Source organism: Ranitomeya variabilis, chromosome 2 (assembly GCF_051348905.1).
Source record: "Ranitomeya variabilis isolate aRanVar5 chromosome 2, aRanVar5.hap1, whole genome shotgun sequence".
NCBI classification, from domain to species: domain Eukaryota; kingdom Metazoa; phylum Chordata; class Amphibia; order Anura; family Dendrobatidae; genus Ranitomeya; species Ranitomeya variabilis.
The window spans coordinates 616,131,858-616,148,974 of NC_135233.1; the positions used below are offsets into that span (position 1 = coordinate 616,131,858).

A 17,117-nucleotide genomic window follows, 5' to 3' on the forward strand; every position below is an offset into this window, starting at 1 on the left:
AGGACCGCCCCTGGGTGAGTATAATCTAACCTCTTTTTCTCATCTTTCAGGTAACATCGGCGGCTTAACTACAGCATTACAGAATGCTTTAGATAAGCCCCTGATGACGGTGCGCTTACCTCACCATCGATTTTGGGGGTGACAGGTTCGCTTTAAGCATAATAACAGTGAAATATATCGTGACACAGCTGTGTTGGTGCACTAGATAGGTTCCCCAAACCAGTGAACATATAGTAAATAATTAGGCACTCAACTTATTCGTGGTTGTAGCTTTGAAAAAAGTTTTTTTTATTGCAGTCCAAAATAAAACGTTTCGGTCAACACGAGACCTTCTTCGGCGGACACCGCGTTAGAGGCGCAACACTACAGACACTTATGGGCACGCATATCCACTGAGTTCGCCCTCCTTTATCCAAGTGACGTATTCTACTATAATCCGTTAACCTGCTTTTTGTCCTCCCTACTACAACTTTGAAGCCCTGGACCCTGATGCCTGATTAGACATATAGCCACACCGGCTCTGCCCACTTCTAGTGACTTATAACAGTTATTGACACAATATAAATTTGGAGCTTTTGGCCTTCACGTCACATTAGACGCATAACAACGACTGGGTGATTACTCTCCCGTTAGGTCACTTAGGGCTGTACCCCATATATTTGGACCCAATTGATGTACAGGGACACCTGCTATACTTACCACTTGAGCAGTCAGTTTACTTTAGAAGGTCTCGTGTTGACTGAAACGTTTTATTTTGGACTGCAATAAAAAAACTTTTTTCAAAGCTACAACCACAAATAAGTTGAGTGCCTAATTATTTACTATAAGCATAATAACAGACGCGGATTCTTTACTGTAAGAGCAGTGAGACTATGGAATTCTCTGCCGTGTAATGTTGTAATGAGTGATTCATTACTAAAATTTAAGAGGGGACTGTATACCTTTCTTGTAAAGTATAATGTTACAGGTTATATATACTAGATTCCTTGATAGGGCGATGATCCAGGGAACTAGTCTGACTGCCGTATGTGGAGTTGGGAAGGAATTTTTTTCCTCAGTGTGGAGCTTACTCTTTGCCACATGGGTTTTTTTTGCCTTCCTCTGACTCAACATGTTAGGGCAAGTTAGGTTAGGCTATGGGGTGAACCAAATGGACTTAAAGTCTTCTTTCAACCTTAAATACTATGTTACTAATTATAATCTAGAGGACAGAGGCTAAATGTGCACAAAATAAATATATAAAAAAAAATGTATGTGTGATAAAAATAACATTTATTAGAAAGTGGAAAAAAATGCTTGCGTGGTTTTGATTCGGGGTATACCGCACTTCGGCCTCCTCACGTTGTACGTTTTCTTCTCTCAAGTGTAGAAACTACTTTGTAAGATTCTACAGTTCGGTGCTATTGCCGCCATCCACGGTCTTGGAGCGGATTTTCTTTGGAAGGATCTCTGTCAAGAACTTAATTTTTTCCTCTTTCAACTTTGAAGACGATTTCTGCTTCAAATTGATCTCCAGATAGCACTCTTCTGCGCCGTACTCCGGCCACGTTGTCAGACCAGGACTATTGGGATTCCTGCAGTACACAACGTGGCATTATTATTATTGGGCAGGATAATTAGGTGACACCAACGCAGTGAATGTGCAGTCATTCTTGTATGGAGCATGGTCTTACCCAGTGCGAGCGAAGTTTGCCCAGTATTTCATTGTGGTTCTGGCCAGGCGTTTTTCTTCCTGGGTTGCAGGTCCTGAGAAAGAAAAGAGCAGCAGTGAATGAGACTGGGACCATAAGGGGATATAGACTTCATTCACACACTGGCACCCGAAAAAATAATACTTATTCTCATTGACTCACCAGAGTATAAGATGCCATCTCTTAGGAAGGCTCCTCCAGACACAAAAAATAGCTCGTCGCCATGATCGGCCTTCAGAAAACCTGGTCTTACTTGTTCTAGTAAGCTTGGCGGGTGCTGGAACTCATACAGATACACGGGGAGCCTCATATCTATCGAGAAATAAGAAGACCAAGAGTCGTGTGTCCGCACCATGACATTGTACAGTATATTGTAATAGTGAGATATTACGAAGGATAAGGGTACTGTCACACAGTGGCACTTTGATCGCTCCGACGGCACGATCTGTGACGTTGCAGCGTCGCTTGATTATCGCTCCGGCGTCGTAGACTGCGGTCACACTTTGCAATGCACGGCGCTGGAGCGATAATTTCATGACGTAGTTGTGATGTAGAAGTCATACGGGACATTGGGAATATCGTGCACTCCTTTGTTACACGCTGCGATCATGCCGCCACAGCGGGACACTTGACGACGAAATAAAGTTTCAAACGATCTGCTACGACGTACGATTCTCAGCGGGGTCCCTGATCGCAGTAGCGTGTCAGACACAGCGATAACGTAACTATATCGCTGGAACGTCACGGATCGTGCCGTTGTAGCGACCAAAGTGCCACTGTGTGACAGTACCCTAATGCTCATCCATCAGCTGCTGCTGTGCCTTTATGAAACTGGGACAGTCATCTCCTGGGCATCTTGAAGGTGTTGAGGCAGTTAGCAAAACAGGAGGTATCAGTGGGGGTCCTCAGCTGCCGGTACAGCTTGTTTAGTACACCCCTACCTGTTATTAAATTATATGGACACCTTTGGGGGGGTCAATTTTTTAATTATTTATTTATTTACTTACATGCATGTATTTGATAGTTGCAAAATGAGTTAATTGAGTTCATTCTGAGAGCAGCTCATAAAAATGAAGATAAAAGTTATAAACTCTTATGGATTAAGGGGGAAGAAAACACCATAAAGTGTCCTTAGCTTTTAAAAAGTGACAAATAGTAAGTAATTAATTTTGCTGCTTGACTGACAACTCCTTTGTCTGAAGTCACATAGCCAAGAAGAAAGCTGTGATGGGCGGGGAATAGAGCTGGAGTGACAGAGGCTTCAGATCTACAAATAGCTGTTCATTCTCACTTACATATCAATTAAAACCCTGATTTCTCAGTAACGGAGGAACAACGTGTATTGCTGGATTTGTCAGAGAGGTACATGAGCATATAAATAGTTTGGTGGAAGGAATATAGCTGACAGATTTCTTTTAACAACATCAGCAATATATTAAGACTACAAGTCCCAGCATGTCCTAACAGCAAACAAGCTACAATGTGAACGGCTTGTACCTCGATGGTATTTTGCAATTTTTATAGTCGGTATAACGAACACAAGATCGCCGCACAAATCCTGGAAGAGGTTGCGAATCTCCACTGGATCAGTGGTGTTACCAAGATACTCGTCCATGATGTGAGGAATTTCTTCTGGCCTCAGAGACTAAATGGACAGTAAATATACAAAAAAACATAGAAAGAATTTCTCATAGAAATATAATTGGATAATAATTATATAAATGCGCCGCGTTCATCTTATCTCACCAGTATGGGAAGATTTTGAAGCTTTATCATCGCAGTTGCTCGCGTCATTCCGGCTGTTACGTCTGATAAGTTTATTAGCTAAATGCAAAGATATATCGTGTATCATAACATAGAAATCGCTTCCAAAATGCCACCAGAAACTTTCATGACAGTCACAGAATACGATGTGGTGGGCATTACGGAAACCTGGTTTGATGAAAGCCATGACTGGTTAACAAACGTAGAGCGTTACACTACATTTAGAAAGGACAGGAAAAATAAAAAAGGTGGTGGAGGGGTGTGCATCTTCCTAAAATCCACATTAAAACCTGTGCTCAATGAAGACATTGTGGGGAGTTACAGCAATGAAGAATCACTATGGGTAAATGTACATGGGGATGGCAATAATGGAAAGCTGCTACATTGGAGTTTTCTACAAGCCTCCTATTATAGATGAACAGGTAGAGGATGAAATGCTGCAACAAATTAAAAAGGCAGCAAACAGTAATAGGGTTCTTATAATGGGGGATTTTAACTATCCAAACATTCAATGGGACACAGACTCTTCTGGTTGTGCTAAAAGCTACAAGAACTTATCCACAGTTCAGGACAATTACCTCTCTCAGCTGGTTGATGAACCAACCAGGGGAGGTATTCTGCTGGATCTGATTCTGTCAAATAGACAAGATACAATTTCAGATCTACAGGGAGCATTTCAGAAGCAGTAACCATAACATGCTAAGTATCAATGTAATTTTCAATCAAACATTCAAAGGGGGAAATGCTAAATCCTTGAACTTTAAGAAAGCTGATTTCAACAACTTAAGGGAAGAGCTTAATCATACAAACTGGGACAACGGCATGGTAACTGGGGATACCAAACACAAATGGGGCATATTTAAGTACCGTATATACTCGAGTATAAGCCGACCCTAGTATAAGCCGACCCCCCTAATTTTGCCACAAAAAACTGGGAAAACTTATTGACTCGAGTATAAGCCTAGGGTGGAAAATACAGCAGCTACCGGTGAATTTCAAAAATAAAAATAGATGCTCCATACCGTTCATTATTGCCCCAAAGGAGGTTCCATATAAAGCTGTGCCATATATAATGCTCCATACCGTTGATTATTGCCCCATAGATGCTCCATATATAGCTGTGCCATATAGAATGCTCTGCACCGTTCATTATGGCCCCATAGATGCTCCTTATAAAGCTGTGCTATTGCTCTGCACCATTCATTATGGCCCCATATACAATGCTCTGCACCGTTCATTATGGCCCCATAGATGCTCCATATAAAGCTGTGCCATATACAATGCTCTGCACTGTTCATTATGGCCCCATAGATGCTCCTTATAAAGCTGTGCCATATATGCTCTGCACTGTTCATTATTGCCCCATAAATGCTCCTTATAAAGCTGTGCCATATAGGCTCTGCACTGTTCACTATTGCCCCATAGATGCTCCTTATAAAGCTGTGCCATATATGCTCTGCACTGTTCATTATTGCCCCATAGATGCTCCTTATAAAGCTGTGCAATATATGCTCTGCACTGTTCATTATGGCCCCATAGATGCTCCTTATTAAGCTGTGCCTTATATGCTCTGCACTGTTGATTATTGCCCCATAGAAAGCTGTGCCATATATGCTCTGCACTGTTCATTATTGCCCCATAGATGCTCCTTATTAAGCTGTGCCTTATATGCTCTGCACTGTTCATTATGGCCCCATAGATGCTCCTTATAAAGCAGTGCCATATATGCTCTGCACTGTTCATTTTTGCCCCATAGATGCTCCTTATTAAGCAGTGCCATATATGCTCTGCACTGTTCATTGTTGCCCCATAGATGTGCCATATAAATCTGTGCCATATATAACGCTGCTGCTGCAATAAAAAAAAAAAAACCACATACCTCTCTTGCTTGCAGCTCCTCAGCGTCCCGTCCCGGCGTCTCTCTGCACTGACTGTTCAGGCAGAGGGCGGCGCGCACACTATATGCGTCATCGCGCCCTCTGACCTGAACAGTCAGAGCCAGAGGACGGGAAGACAGAGCGACGCCCGGCAGATGGAACGTGGACAGGCGAATATAAAATACTCACCTAGTCCCGGCGCTCCCCCTGCCTGTCACACTGTCTTCGGGTGCCGCAGCTCTTCCTCTGTCAGCTGTCACTGGCACCGCTGATTAGAGAAATGAATATGCGGCTCCACCCCTATGGGAGTGGAGTCCATATTCATAACTTTAATGAATGGTCCCATGTGACCGCTGAACAGGGGAAGAGCTGCGGCACCCGAAGACAGTGTGACAGGCAGGGGGAGCGCCGGGACTAGGTGAGTATGCGACAATCCTCTCTCCCCCTCACCCGCTGACCCTGCCGCCGACCGTGACTCGAGTATAAGCCGAGAGGGGCACTTTCAGCCCAAAAATTTGGGCTGAAAATCTCGGCTTATACTCGAGTATATATGGTATATACTACAAGAATCATGCTGAAATCTTATACCCTCTGGTAATAAAATGTCAAGGAATAAAAAAAAGCCATTATGGATAAATAAGACAGTGGAAGGTTTAATAAGACAAAAACAAAGGGCATTCAAAATCTTGAAAGCCGAGAATACAGAAATAGCATTTCAGGAGCATAAAGATCAAAATAAGAAATGTAAAAAAAAAATCAAGCTAGCAAAGTTATCCACAGAGAAAAATATCGCCAACAACATTAAAATAAAGCCTAAAATTGTTTATAAATATGTTAATGACAAAAAGAAAAAAAAAATCAGATGGTATTGGCTCCTTAAAAGATGACAATAACAAGATAATTACAGAGGACAAAGAAAAGGCTGAGATATTAAAAACGCACGTTTCATCCATGTTCCCCAATGAACTGTCTGTTTCATGGATCATTCAACAAGGCAAAAATCAAAGTTCACCTGATATAATTAGTTAACACAAAAAGAAGTAAATCTACGTCTGAGCAATTTAAACATTGACAAATCCCCTTTCCTTGATACACATAACATTGAGGGTTATAGTTAAATTAGTGACAAAATGTACAACCTATGTAACAATGAATGAGTTGCAACCTACCGATAGAGACATCCAGCCGAACTCCTGATTGTTCATTCCCAGGAGGAACGGGACCTTGTTACTTTCCTTGTTAGCAAACATCGTCATTGCTGGTTTCGGTAGAAAAACGCCGTCCACACAACCAGGTAGGAACAGCATGCCCTACAGAGACAGAATATTGTGATGGATCAGTGGGTATGTGCACATCGATATATGACAGATAAATGTTGGTTATATGAAAGCAGAACAGAATATTTGACACTGGATCGCTGATATTCTCTTACATTGCCTGACACTGAGGTCCGAATTGCACCACAGTAAGAATTTAGGAATAACCCTCTTCATGCCTCATGATTTTGCACTTTCACTTTTTCCTCCTCGTCTTCCAAGAGTCTTATTTTTTTATTTTTCCACCCCCATAGCTATATGAGGGCTCGTTTTTTTGCAAGAGAAGTTGTAGCATTGAATGGCACCCCCAAAAGTGGTGAAAAAAACCCCAAATCTCTGTGGTTGCTTTATTGGTGTTTACGGTTAGGTAGAAATTACCTGATAACAGATTCTCCAGGTTGGTAAGATTACAGTGATACCAACTTGTAGTGTTTTTTTTTTTTACTAAGTAGTAAAAAAAATTTCTGAACTTTGTAAAGAAAAAAAAATGGTTTGAGTCACTATTTTAGAGACCAATATTTTAATTTCATTTTTTAAATTTTTTTAATCAATGGAGCCATGTAAGGAATTGTGTTTTTTGTGCATGCTGAGCTGTACTTTTTATTAGTACATAAAATCTTTTAAAGTGCCCCTGTCAGCAGCATTGTGCTCAGTAACCTACAGACAGTGTCAGGTTGGCGCCGGTACACTGTGTATGGTGTATCGGTGTACTCAGGGGAAATTGCACAACAAATTGTATGGTGCAATTTCTCCTGGTACCCTTATGAAAATGCAACATTTGGGTTCAAAATAACATTTTTGAGGGGAAAATATGATTTTTTAAAATTTTTCACGGTTCAACATTATAAACTTCTGTGAAGCACCGAAGGTTTCAATAAGTTCACCACCCATCTAGATCAGTTCACTGAGGGATCTAGTTTCCAAAATGGTGTCACATGTGGGGGGTTTCCACTGTTTAGGCACATCGCGGGCTTTCCAAACCCGACATCGTGTTCGCCAATTGTTCCAGCAAATGTTGCATTAAAAAAGTAAAACAGCGCTCCTTCCCTTCCAAGCTCTGGCGTGCGCCCTAATAGTAGTTTTTTACCCTCATATGAGGTATCGGCGTACTAAGGAGAAATTACACAACACAATTTAGGGTTTAGTTTTTCCTGTTACCATTGTAAAAAAAATAATTGGATCTGAAGTAATTTTTTTTTTTTTTTTTTAAAGTTAAATGTTCATTTTTGTTTTCCACATTCCAAAAATTCCTGTGAAGCACCTGAAGGGTTAATAAACTTATTGAATGTGGTTTTGAGCACCTTGAGGGCTGCAGTTTCTACAATGGTGTCTGTAGCGCCCCCACTGCCGCAGGGCCGAGGAATACCCGGTACCGGGCCTCTGAGTCTCTGTTCTGGGGTTGTCACGGTGGCTAGGCCCAGTCCGTGACCCTGCCGAGGGGCGCACAGTGAAAGATGTGACGGGTGAAGGTAGTGGTGAGGCTGTAGTGGTGCGGTGCAGTAAATAACGAGGACACCAGGTTGCAGTCTCTTTACCGCTTTACTGAAGATCTCTGGGTCCTCAGTCCAGAATCTGGATTACCAGGCTGCGCAAGTCCGGCCGGTCCAATGGCACCTCCAGAGTTCTCCTAGCAGGTGGAAATCTGTGCCTTCCTGCTAGCGCTGTTGTGAAATTGGATTCTGGGCTCCCCCGGTGGCCACTTGTGGAATTTAACTTGTGTGCATCATCCCCTCTGTTCACCTGCTCCTATCAGGATGTGGGAGTCGCTATATAACCTTGCTCCTCTGTCAGTTTCATGCCGGTCAACAATGTAATCAGTAGCCTTTCTGTGCATGTTCCTGCTACTAGACAACTCCCAGCTAAGTTGGACTTTTGTCCTTGTGTGTTTTTGCATTTTGTTCCTGTTCACAGCTGCTGTTTCGTTACTGTGTCTGGAAAGCTCTTGTGAGCGGAAATTGCCACTCTGGTGTTATGAGTTAATGCTAGAGTCTTAAAGTAATTTCTGGATGGTGTTTTGATAGGGTTTTCTGCTGACCATGAAAGTGCCCTTTCTGTCTTCATGCTATCTAGTAAGCGGACCTCGATTTTGCTAAACCTATTTTCATACTACGTTTGTCATTTCATCTTAAATCACCGCCAATATATGTGGGGGCCTCTGTCTGCCTTTTGGGAAAATTTCTCTAGAGGTGAGCCAGGACTGTCTTTTCCTCTGCTAGGATTAGGTAGTTCTCCGGCTGGCGCTGGGCATCTAGGGATAAAAAAACGTAGGCATGCTACCCGGCCACTTCTAGTTGTGCGGCAGGTTTAGTTCATGGTCAGTATAGTTTCCATCTTCCAAGAGCTAGTTCTCATATATGCTGGGCTATGTTCTCTCGCCATTGAGAATCATGACAGTTTGACCGGCCCAAAAAAGGGTTAAATTACTGGCTGAGAAAGGAGAGAAAAAAGAAGTCTGCTACAATTTTTTTTTTTTTTTTCCCTCTAGTTCTGAGTGTGCTCTTAATTGAATCACTTGCTAGTCTGCCTATACTGCAGCCTTCCTCTCTTCCTCTCCTTCTAATCCTTGAATGGCTCTGTGTTCACCTGTTTCAAATGGATCTTCAGAGTGTAGCTACAGGTTTGAATAATCTCGCCACAAAGGTACAAAATTTGCAAGATTTTGTTGTTCATGCACCTATGTCTGAGCCTAGAATTCCTTTGCCTGAATTCTTCTCGGGGAATAGATCTCACTTTCAAAATTTTAAAAATAATTGCAAATTGTTTTTGTCCCTGAAGTCTCGCTCTGCCGGAGACCCTGCACAGCAGGTCAGGATTGTAATTTCCTTGCTCCGGGGCGACCCTCAAGACTGGGCTTTTGCATTGGCACCAGGGGATCCTGCGTTGCTCAATGTGGATGCGTTTTTTCTGGCCTTGGGGTTGCTTTATGAGGAACCTCATTTAGAGCTTCAGGCGGAAAAGGCCTTGATGTCCTTGTCTCAGGGGCAAGATGAAGCTGAAATATACTGCCAAAAATTCCGCAAATGGTCTGTGCTTACTCAGTGGAATGAGTGCGCCCTGGCGGCGATTTTCAGAGAAGGTCTCTCTGATGCCATTAAGGATGTTATGGTGGGGTTCCCTGTGCCTGCGAGTCTGAATGAGTCCATGACGATGGCTATTCAGATCGATAGGCGTCTGCGGGAGCGCAAACCTGTGCACCATTTGGCGGTGTCTACTGAGAAAACGCCAGAAAATATGCAATGTGATAGAATTCTGTCCAGAAGCGAGCGGCAGAATTTTAGACGAAAAAATGGGTTGTGCTTCTATTGTGGTGATTCAACTCATGTTATATCAGCATGCGTTAAGCGTACTAAGAAGCCTGACAAGTCTGTTTCAATTAGCACTTTACAGTCTAAGTTTATTCTATCTGTGACCCTGATTTGTTCTTTGTCATCTATTACCGCGGACGCCTATGTCGACTCTGGCGCTGCTTTGAGTCTTATGGATTGGTCCTTTGCCAAACGCTGTGGGTATGATTTGGAGCCATTGGAGGCTCCGATACCTCTGAAAGGGATTGACTCCACCCCATTGGCTAGTAATAAACCACAATACTGGACACAAGTGACTATGCGTGTTAATCCGGATCACCAGGAGGTTATTCGCTTTCTGGTGCTGTATAATCTACATGATGTTTTGGTGCTGGGATTGCCATGGCTGCAATCTCATAACCCAGTCCTCGACTGGAGAGCTATGTCTGTGTTAAGCTGGGGATGTAAAGGAACTCATGGGGACGTACCTTTGGTTTCCATTTCATCATCTATTCCCTCTGAGATTCCTGAATTCTTGTCTGACTTTCGTGACGTTTTTGAAGAACCCAAGGTTGGTTCACTACCTCCGCACCGGGAGTGCGATTGTGCCATAGACTTGATCCCGGGTAGTAAATACCCTAAGGGTCGTTTATTTAATCTGTCTGTGCCTGAACACGCTGCTATGCGAGAATATATAAAGGAGTCCTTGGAAAAGGGACATATTCGTCCTTCGTCATCTCCCTTAGGAGCCGGTTTTTTCTTTGTGTCTAAGAAAGACGGCTCTTTGAGGCCGTGTATTGATTATCGACTTTTGAATAAAATCACGGTTAAATATCAATATCCGTTACCACTGCTTACTGATTTGTTTGCTCGTATAAAGGGGGCCAAGTGGTTCTCTAAGATTGATCTCCGTGGGGCGTATAATTTGGTGCGAATCAAGCAGGGGGATGAGTGGAAAACCGCATTTAATACGCCCGAGGGCCATTTTGAGTATTTGGTGATGCCTTTTGGTCTTTCAAATGCCCCTTCAGTCTTCCAGTCCTTTATGCATGACATTTTCCGCGATTATTTGGATAAATTTATGATTGTGTATCTGGATGATATTCTGATTTTTTCGGATGACTGGGACTCTCATGTCCAGCAGGTCAGGAGGGTTTTTCAGGTTTTGCGGTCTAATTCCTTGTGTGTGAAGGGTTCTAAGTGTGTTTTTGGGGTTCAGAAGATTTCCTTCTTGGGATACATTTTTTCCCCCTCTTCCATCGAGATGGATCCTGTCAAGGTTCAGGCTATTGGTGATTGGACGCAACCCTCTTCTCTTAAGAGTCTTCAGAAATTTTTGGGCTTTGCTAACTTTTATCGTCGATTTATTGCTGGTTTTTCTGATGTTGTAAAACCATTGACTGATTTGACTAAGAAGGGTGCTGATGTTGCTGATTGGTCCCCTGATGCTGTGGAGGCCTTTCGGGAGCTCAAGCGCCGCTTTTCTTCCGCCCCAGTGTTGCGTCAGCCTGATGTTGCTCTTCCTTTTCAGGTTGAGGTCGACGCTTCTGAAATCGGAGCTGGGGCGGTGTTGTCGCAGAGAAGTTCCGACTGCTCCGTGATGAGACCTTGTGCTTTTTTTTCCCGTAAATTTTCGCCCGCCGAGCGGAATTATGATATTGGGAATCGGGAGCTTTTGGCCATGAAGTGGGCTTTTGAGGAGTGGCGTCACTGGCTTGAGGGGGCCAGACATCAGGTGGTGGTATTGACTGACCACAAAAATTTAATTTACCTTGAGTCTGCCAGGCGCCTGAATCCTAGACAAGCGCGCTGGTCGTTGTTTTTCTCTCGGTTTAATTTTGTGGTGTCTTACCTACCGGGTTCTAAGAATGTTAAGGCGGATGCCCTTTCTAGGAGTTTTGAGCCTGACTCCCCTGGTAATTCTGAGCCCACAGGTATCCTTAAAGATGGAGTGATATTGTCTGCCGTTTCTCCAGACCTGCGGCGGGCCTTGCAGGAGTTTCAGGCGGATAGACCTGATCGTTGCCCACCTGGTAGACTGTTTGTTCCTGATGATTGGACCAGTAGAGTCATCTCTGAGGTTCATTCTTCTGCGTTGGCAGGTCATCCTGGAATCTTTGGTACCAGGGATTTGGTGGCAAGGTCCTTCTGGTGGCCTTCCCTGTCACGAGATGTGCGAGGCTTTGTGCAGTCTTGTGACGTTTGTGCTCGGGCCAAGCCTTGTTGTTCTCGGGCTAGTGGATTGTTGTTACCCTTGCCTATCCCGAAGAGGCCTTGGACGCACATCTCGATGGATTTTATTTCGGATCTGCCTGTTTCTCAGAAGATGTCTGTCATCTGGGTGGTGTGTGACCGTTTCTCTAAGATGGTCCATCTGGTTCCCTTGCCTAAGTTGCCTTCTTCTTCCGAGTTGGTTCCTCTGTTTTTTCAAAATGTTGTTCGTTTGCATGGTATTCCGGAGAATATCGTTTCTGACAGAGGGACCCAATTCGTGTCTAGATTTTGGCGGGCATTCTGTGCTAGGATGGGCATAGATTTGTCTTTTTCGTCTGCTTTCCATCCTCAGACTAATGGCCAGACCGAGCGGACTAATCAGACCTTGGAGACATATTTGAGGTGTTTTGTGTCTGCGGATCAGGATGATTGGGTTGCTTTTTTGCCTTTGGCGGAGTTCGCCCTCAATAATCGGGCCAGCTCTGCCACCTTGGTGTCCCCGTTTTTCTGTAATTCGGGGTTTCATCCTCGATTTTCCTCCGGTCAAGTGGAATCTTCGGATTGTCCTGGAGTGGATGCTGTGGTGGAGAGGTTGCATCGGATTTGGGGGCAGGTGGTGGACAATTTGAAGTTGTCCCAGGAGAAGACTCAGCTTTTTGCCAACCGCCGTCGTCGTGTTGGTCCTCGGCTTTGTGTTGGGGACTTGGTGTGGTTGTCTTCTCGTTTTGTCCCTATGAGGGTTTCTTCTCCTAAGTTTAAGCCTCGGTTCATCGGCCCGTACAGGATATTGGAGATTCTTAACCCTGTGTCCTTCCGTTTGGACCTCCCTGCATCCTTTTCGATTCATAATGTTTTTCATCGGTCATTGTTGCGCAGGTATGAGGTACCAGCTGTGCCTTCCGTTGAGCCTCCTGCTCTGGTGTTGGTTGAGGGTGAGTTGGAGTACGTTGTGGAAAAGATCTTGGACTCTCGTGTTTCCAGACGGAAACTCCAGTATCTGGTCAAATGGAAGGGATACGGTCAGGAGGATAATTCTTGGGTCACTGCCTCTGATGTTCATGCCTCCGATCTTGTCCGTGCCTTTCATAGGGCTCATCCTGATCGCCCTGGTGGTTCTGGTGAGGGTTCGGTGCCCCCTCCTTGAGGGGGGGGTACTGTTGTGAAATTGGATTCTGGGCTCCCCCGGTGGCCACTTGTGGAATTTAACTTGTGTGCATCATCCCCTCTGTTCACCTGCTCCTATCAGGATGTGGGAGTCGCTATATAACCTTGCTCCTCTGTCAGTTTCATGCCGGTCAACAATGTAATCAGTAGCCTTTCTGTGCATGTTCCTGCTACTAGACAACTCCCAGCTAAGTTGGACTTTTGTCCTTGTGTGTTTTTGCATTTTGTTCCTGTTCACAGCTGCTGTTTCGTTACTGTGTCTGGAAAGCTCTTGTGAGCGGAAATTGCCACTCTGGTGTTATGAGTTAATGCTAGAGTCTTAAAGTAATTTCTGGATGGTGTTTTGATAGGGTTTTCTGCTGACCATGAAAGTGCCCTTTCTGTCTTCATGCTATCTAGTAAGCGGACCTCGATTTTGCTAAACCTATTTTCATACTACGTTTGTCATTTCATCTTAAATCACCGCCAATATATGTGGGGGCCTCTGTCTGCCTTTTGGGAAAATTTCTCTAGAGGTGAGCCAGGACTGTCTTTTCCTCTGCTAGGATTAGGTAGTTCTCCGGCTGGCGCTGGACATCTAGGGATAAAAAAACGTAGGCATGCTACCCGGCCACTTCTAGTTGTGCGGCAGGTTTAGTTCATGGTCAGTATAGTTTCCATCTTCCAAGAGCTAGTTCTCATATATGCTGGGCTATGTTCTCTCGCCATTGAGAATCATGACATAGCGCTATGTGTTGCGGTCCTTCCCTGCTGTGCTTACAGAAAGTCCCCACAACTGTTGTGTCTGTTTCTTAAGTTCCCTCACAACTCGATTAGATGATGTTCTGCTAATCCTCCGTCCCTCCCTGGTGTTCTGGTTGGGACGGCACCCGTTTGACGGGTAGGCTCGGAGCTCTTCCAGGACCCTAGAGTCGCCCCTCTCCACAAGTTGCCCCCCAAGACTGCATAGGTGATTTAAGTTAGACAGCCCGCCTTAGACTGACTGTCCTGCCGCTGTTTGGAGTATTGCTTGAAGCTGAATGTTATTATGCTCCCTCGGCGTTCCGGCCACCGGTAGTGCGCCTCAGTAGGGTGTTGCTTCGGTCTTACAGCACGACCCCTACTGGTATTTCTCCTTTTGCTTGATCTCGTTTCTCACTCAGCACAATCTAGCTCGCTTCTAATCCTTCCTTGGGCACCGCCGCTACCCGGAGCAGGCACGGTCCCGTTACGTTCGTTCAAGTTGCCAAGCCTCTGTCAGGATCCCACCCGACAGAGACCCTACTGTATCTTCCCCCACAACACCCTCTGCCACAAGGTGTTGCCTGGTTCCAACCCAGTCAGCTTTCTGATCTAACTTCCTGCCTGACCCCCAGTTTTACCAGTATGTGAGGAGTGGCCTAATGAATAGAACCCTTAGCTCCCCCTGGAGGCCCGACTGTGAAATGTATTGGTGTCTGTGATACCTGATCAGATGAACTCCTTCAGTGCCATCAGACGTACCATAGCTCCCCATAGTGGCGGAGCCACAGTACTGCAACGACCAGGACTCTGGGGCGCTGCACTCCCCCCTGGTTAAACACAGTACTCCGGGACTGAGAAGAAAACAACAATACAAGTTAGCAAAAAGACATACAGTTTTGTCGAGTGCAATAACAATAAGTATACTTAAACAGAGCTTCCCTTTATGGGAGGTGAGGACACTTGAACGTTACAAACATGGTTAGATATCATAGCAACATGCTATAATTAACTTTCCTTTTACCCAACCGGGTATTCTACTAAGTGCAAAATTGTTGAACAATAATTTAACATTGCCTTTAAGGACATACACTCTGCATCCACTAAAGACCTTCTTATAATCACATTATAAGGCAATTTAACTTTTCCATTCTCCTTCTTTAAATCTGCAGGACCGCCTGTCCTAAAGGCACCAGACCTACTGCCTCTCCCTTCTATGCAGGACCGCCCCGTTCAGCCCGGGCCTACTGCCTTTTCCACTACTATACACAGTATAGAACATAACATTACTTTCAGTTTAAGAGCACCGAGCCATTTTTACATGACTCCTCTGAGGACTCAGGGTTCACCTTCTGTTGTGGATTCTGTTTGTGGGCTCCCTCTGGTGGTTACTGCTGGTACTGGGTGACTTTGGTGGGTTGCGGCCTTTGGTTTCCACCTGTCCATCAGAGGCTGGGTGGTTCCTATTTTACCTGGCCTTTCTGTCATTCCCTTGCCGGCTATCAATGTATTCAGATGTGCTCTGTTTGGTTCCTGCCTACCTGCTCCCAGATCTTTCAGGATAAGCTAAGTGCTGATTTTCAGTTGTTGGTTTTTTTGTCCAGCTTGCTTATTATGTCTTTATGCTAGCTGGTAGCTCTAGTGGACTGAGGTTCTCCCCATGTGCCATGAGTTGGCACATGGGTTCTTGTAATCTCAGGATGGTTTTTTGATTAGGGTTTTTTGCTGACCGCTCAGACCCCTTTTGTATCGTTCTGCTTTCTAGTTTACAGCGGGCCTCAATTTGCTGAACCTAGATATATCATCTCTATGTGTGTGCCTTCCTCTCATTTCACCGTCAATACATGTGGGGGGCAACTATACCTTTTGGGGTTCATTCCTCTGGGGGCAAGTGAGGTCTTTATTTTCTCTGCAGTACTAGTTAGCTCTTAGGCTGATGCGTGGCGTCTAGAACCAACGTAGGCACGCTCCCTGGCTATCTCTAGTTGCGTTTGTCAGGCGTAGGGCAGCGGTCAGCCCAGGTTCCATCACCCTAGAGCTTGTCCGATATTTTGTATTACTTTGCTTGTCCCTTGCTATCCCTAGCCATTGGGATTCATGAAAGTATAGCCGGCCCACAAAGTGTTAATTGTTTGGGCTGAAGCAGGAGAAAAAGAAGTGTTTAAGGGAATTTTTTTTTTTTTTTTTTTTTTTTTCCTTCAGAGTTTTGCTGCCTAGCCCTTAATTGCTGTCTAGCTGCTTCTTACCTCCTCTTAACCCTTGAATGGCTCTGATATTAGCTGTTTAACATGGATGTCCAGAGTTTGGCTTCCAGCCTGAGTAATCTCGCGGCAAAAGTTCAAAACATACAGGATTTTGTTGTTCACACTTCCATGTCTGAACCTAAAATTCCTATTCCGGGGTTCTTTTCTGGAGATAGATCTACCTTCCTGAATTTCAGGAACAATTGTAAATTGTTTCTTTCTTTAAAATCTCGCTCCTCTGGAGACCCTGCTCAACAGGTTAAGATTGTAATATCTTTCCTGCGGGGCGACCCTCAGAGTTGGGCATTTGCATTGGCACCAGGGGATCCTGCATTGCTCAATGTGGATGCGTTTTTTCTGGCATTGGGATTGCTCTATGAGGAACCCAACCTGGAGATTCAGGCTGAAAAGGCTTTATTAGCCCTCTCTCAGGGGCATGATGAAGCGGAAATATATTGTCAAAAATTTCGGAAATGGTCGGTGCTTACTCAGTGGAATGAGTGCGCCCTGGCTGCAAACTTCAGAAATGGTCTTTCCGAGGCCATTAAGGATATTATGGTGGGGTTCCCTACGCCTACAGGTCTGAATGAGTCGATGGCTATGGCCATTCAGATTGATCGGCGTTTACGGGAGCGCAAACCCGTGCACCACTTGGCGGTGTCTTCTGAACAGGCACCTGAGACTATGCAATGTGATAGAATTCAGTCCAGAAGTGAACGGCAAAATTATAGGCGGAAAAATGGATTGTGTTTTTATTGTGGTGATTCAGCTCATGTTATATCAGCATGCTCTAAACGCACAAAAAGGGTTGATAAATCTTTTGCCATTGGTACTCTGCAGCCTA

At 44.5% G+C, this 17,117-nt stretch overlaps 1 protein-coding gene across 1 annotated transcript in view; it reads right to left on the bottom strand.

Moving 5' to 3' along the window:
• Positions 1 to 1,255: 1,255 nt before the first annotated feature.
• LOC143807349 (fatty acyl-CoA hydrolase precursor, medium chain-like) overlaps positions 1,256 to 17,117 on the bottom strand; it is a 39,899-nt gene continuing 24,037 nt past the window's right edge. The window contains exons 8-13 of the mRNA XM_077288793.1: positions 6,502 to 6,642; positions 3,438 to 3,515; positions 3,189 to 3,336; positions 1,854 to 2,003; positions 1,674 to 1,746; positions 1,256 to 1,574 (exon numbers count right to left, since the gene is read on the bottom strand). Of these exons, the coding sequence (XP_077144908.1) occupies positions 1,388 to 1,574; positions 1,674 to 1,746; positions 1,854 to 2,003; positions 3,189 to 3,336; positions 3,438 to 3,515; positions 6,502 to 6,642 (777 nt within the window). The 3' untranslated portion in view covers positions 1,256 to 1,387. The remainder of the gene's footprint in view (positions 1,575 to 1,673; positions 1,747 to 1,853; positions 2,004 to 3,188; positions 3,337 to 3,437; positions 3,516 to 6,501; positions 6,643 to 17,117) is intronic.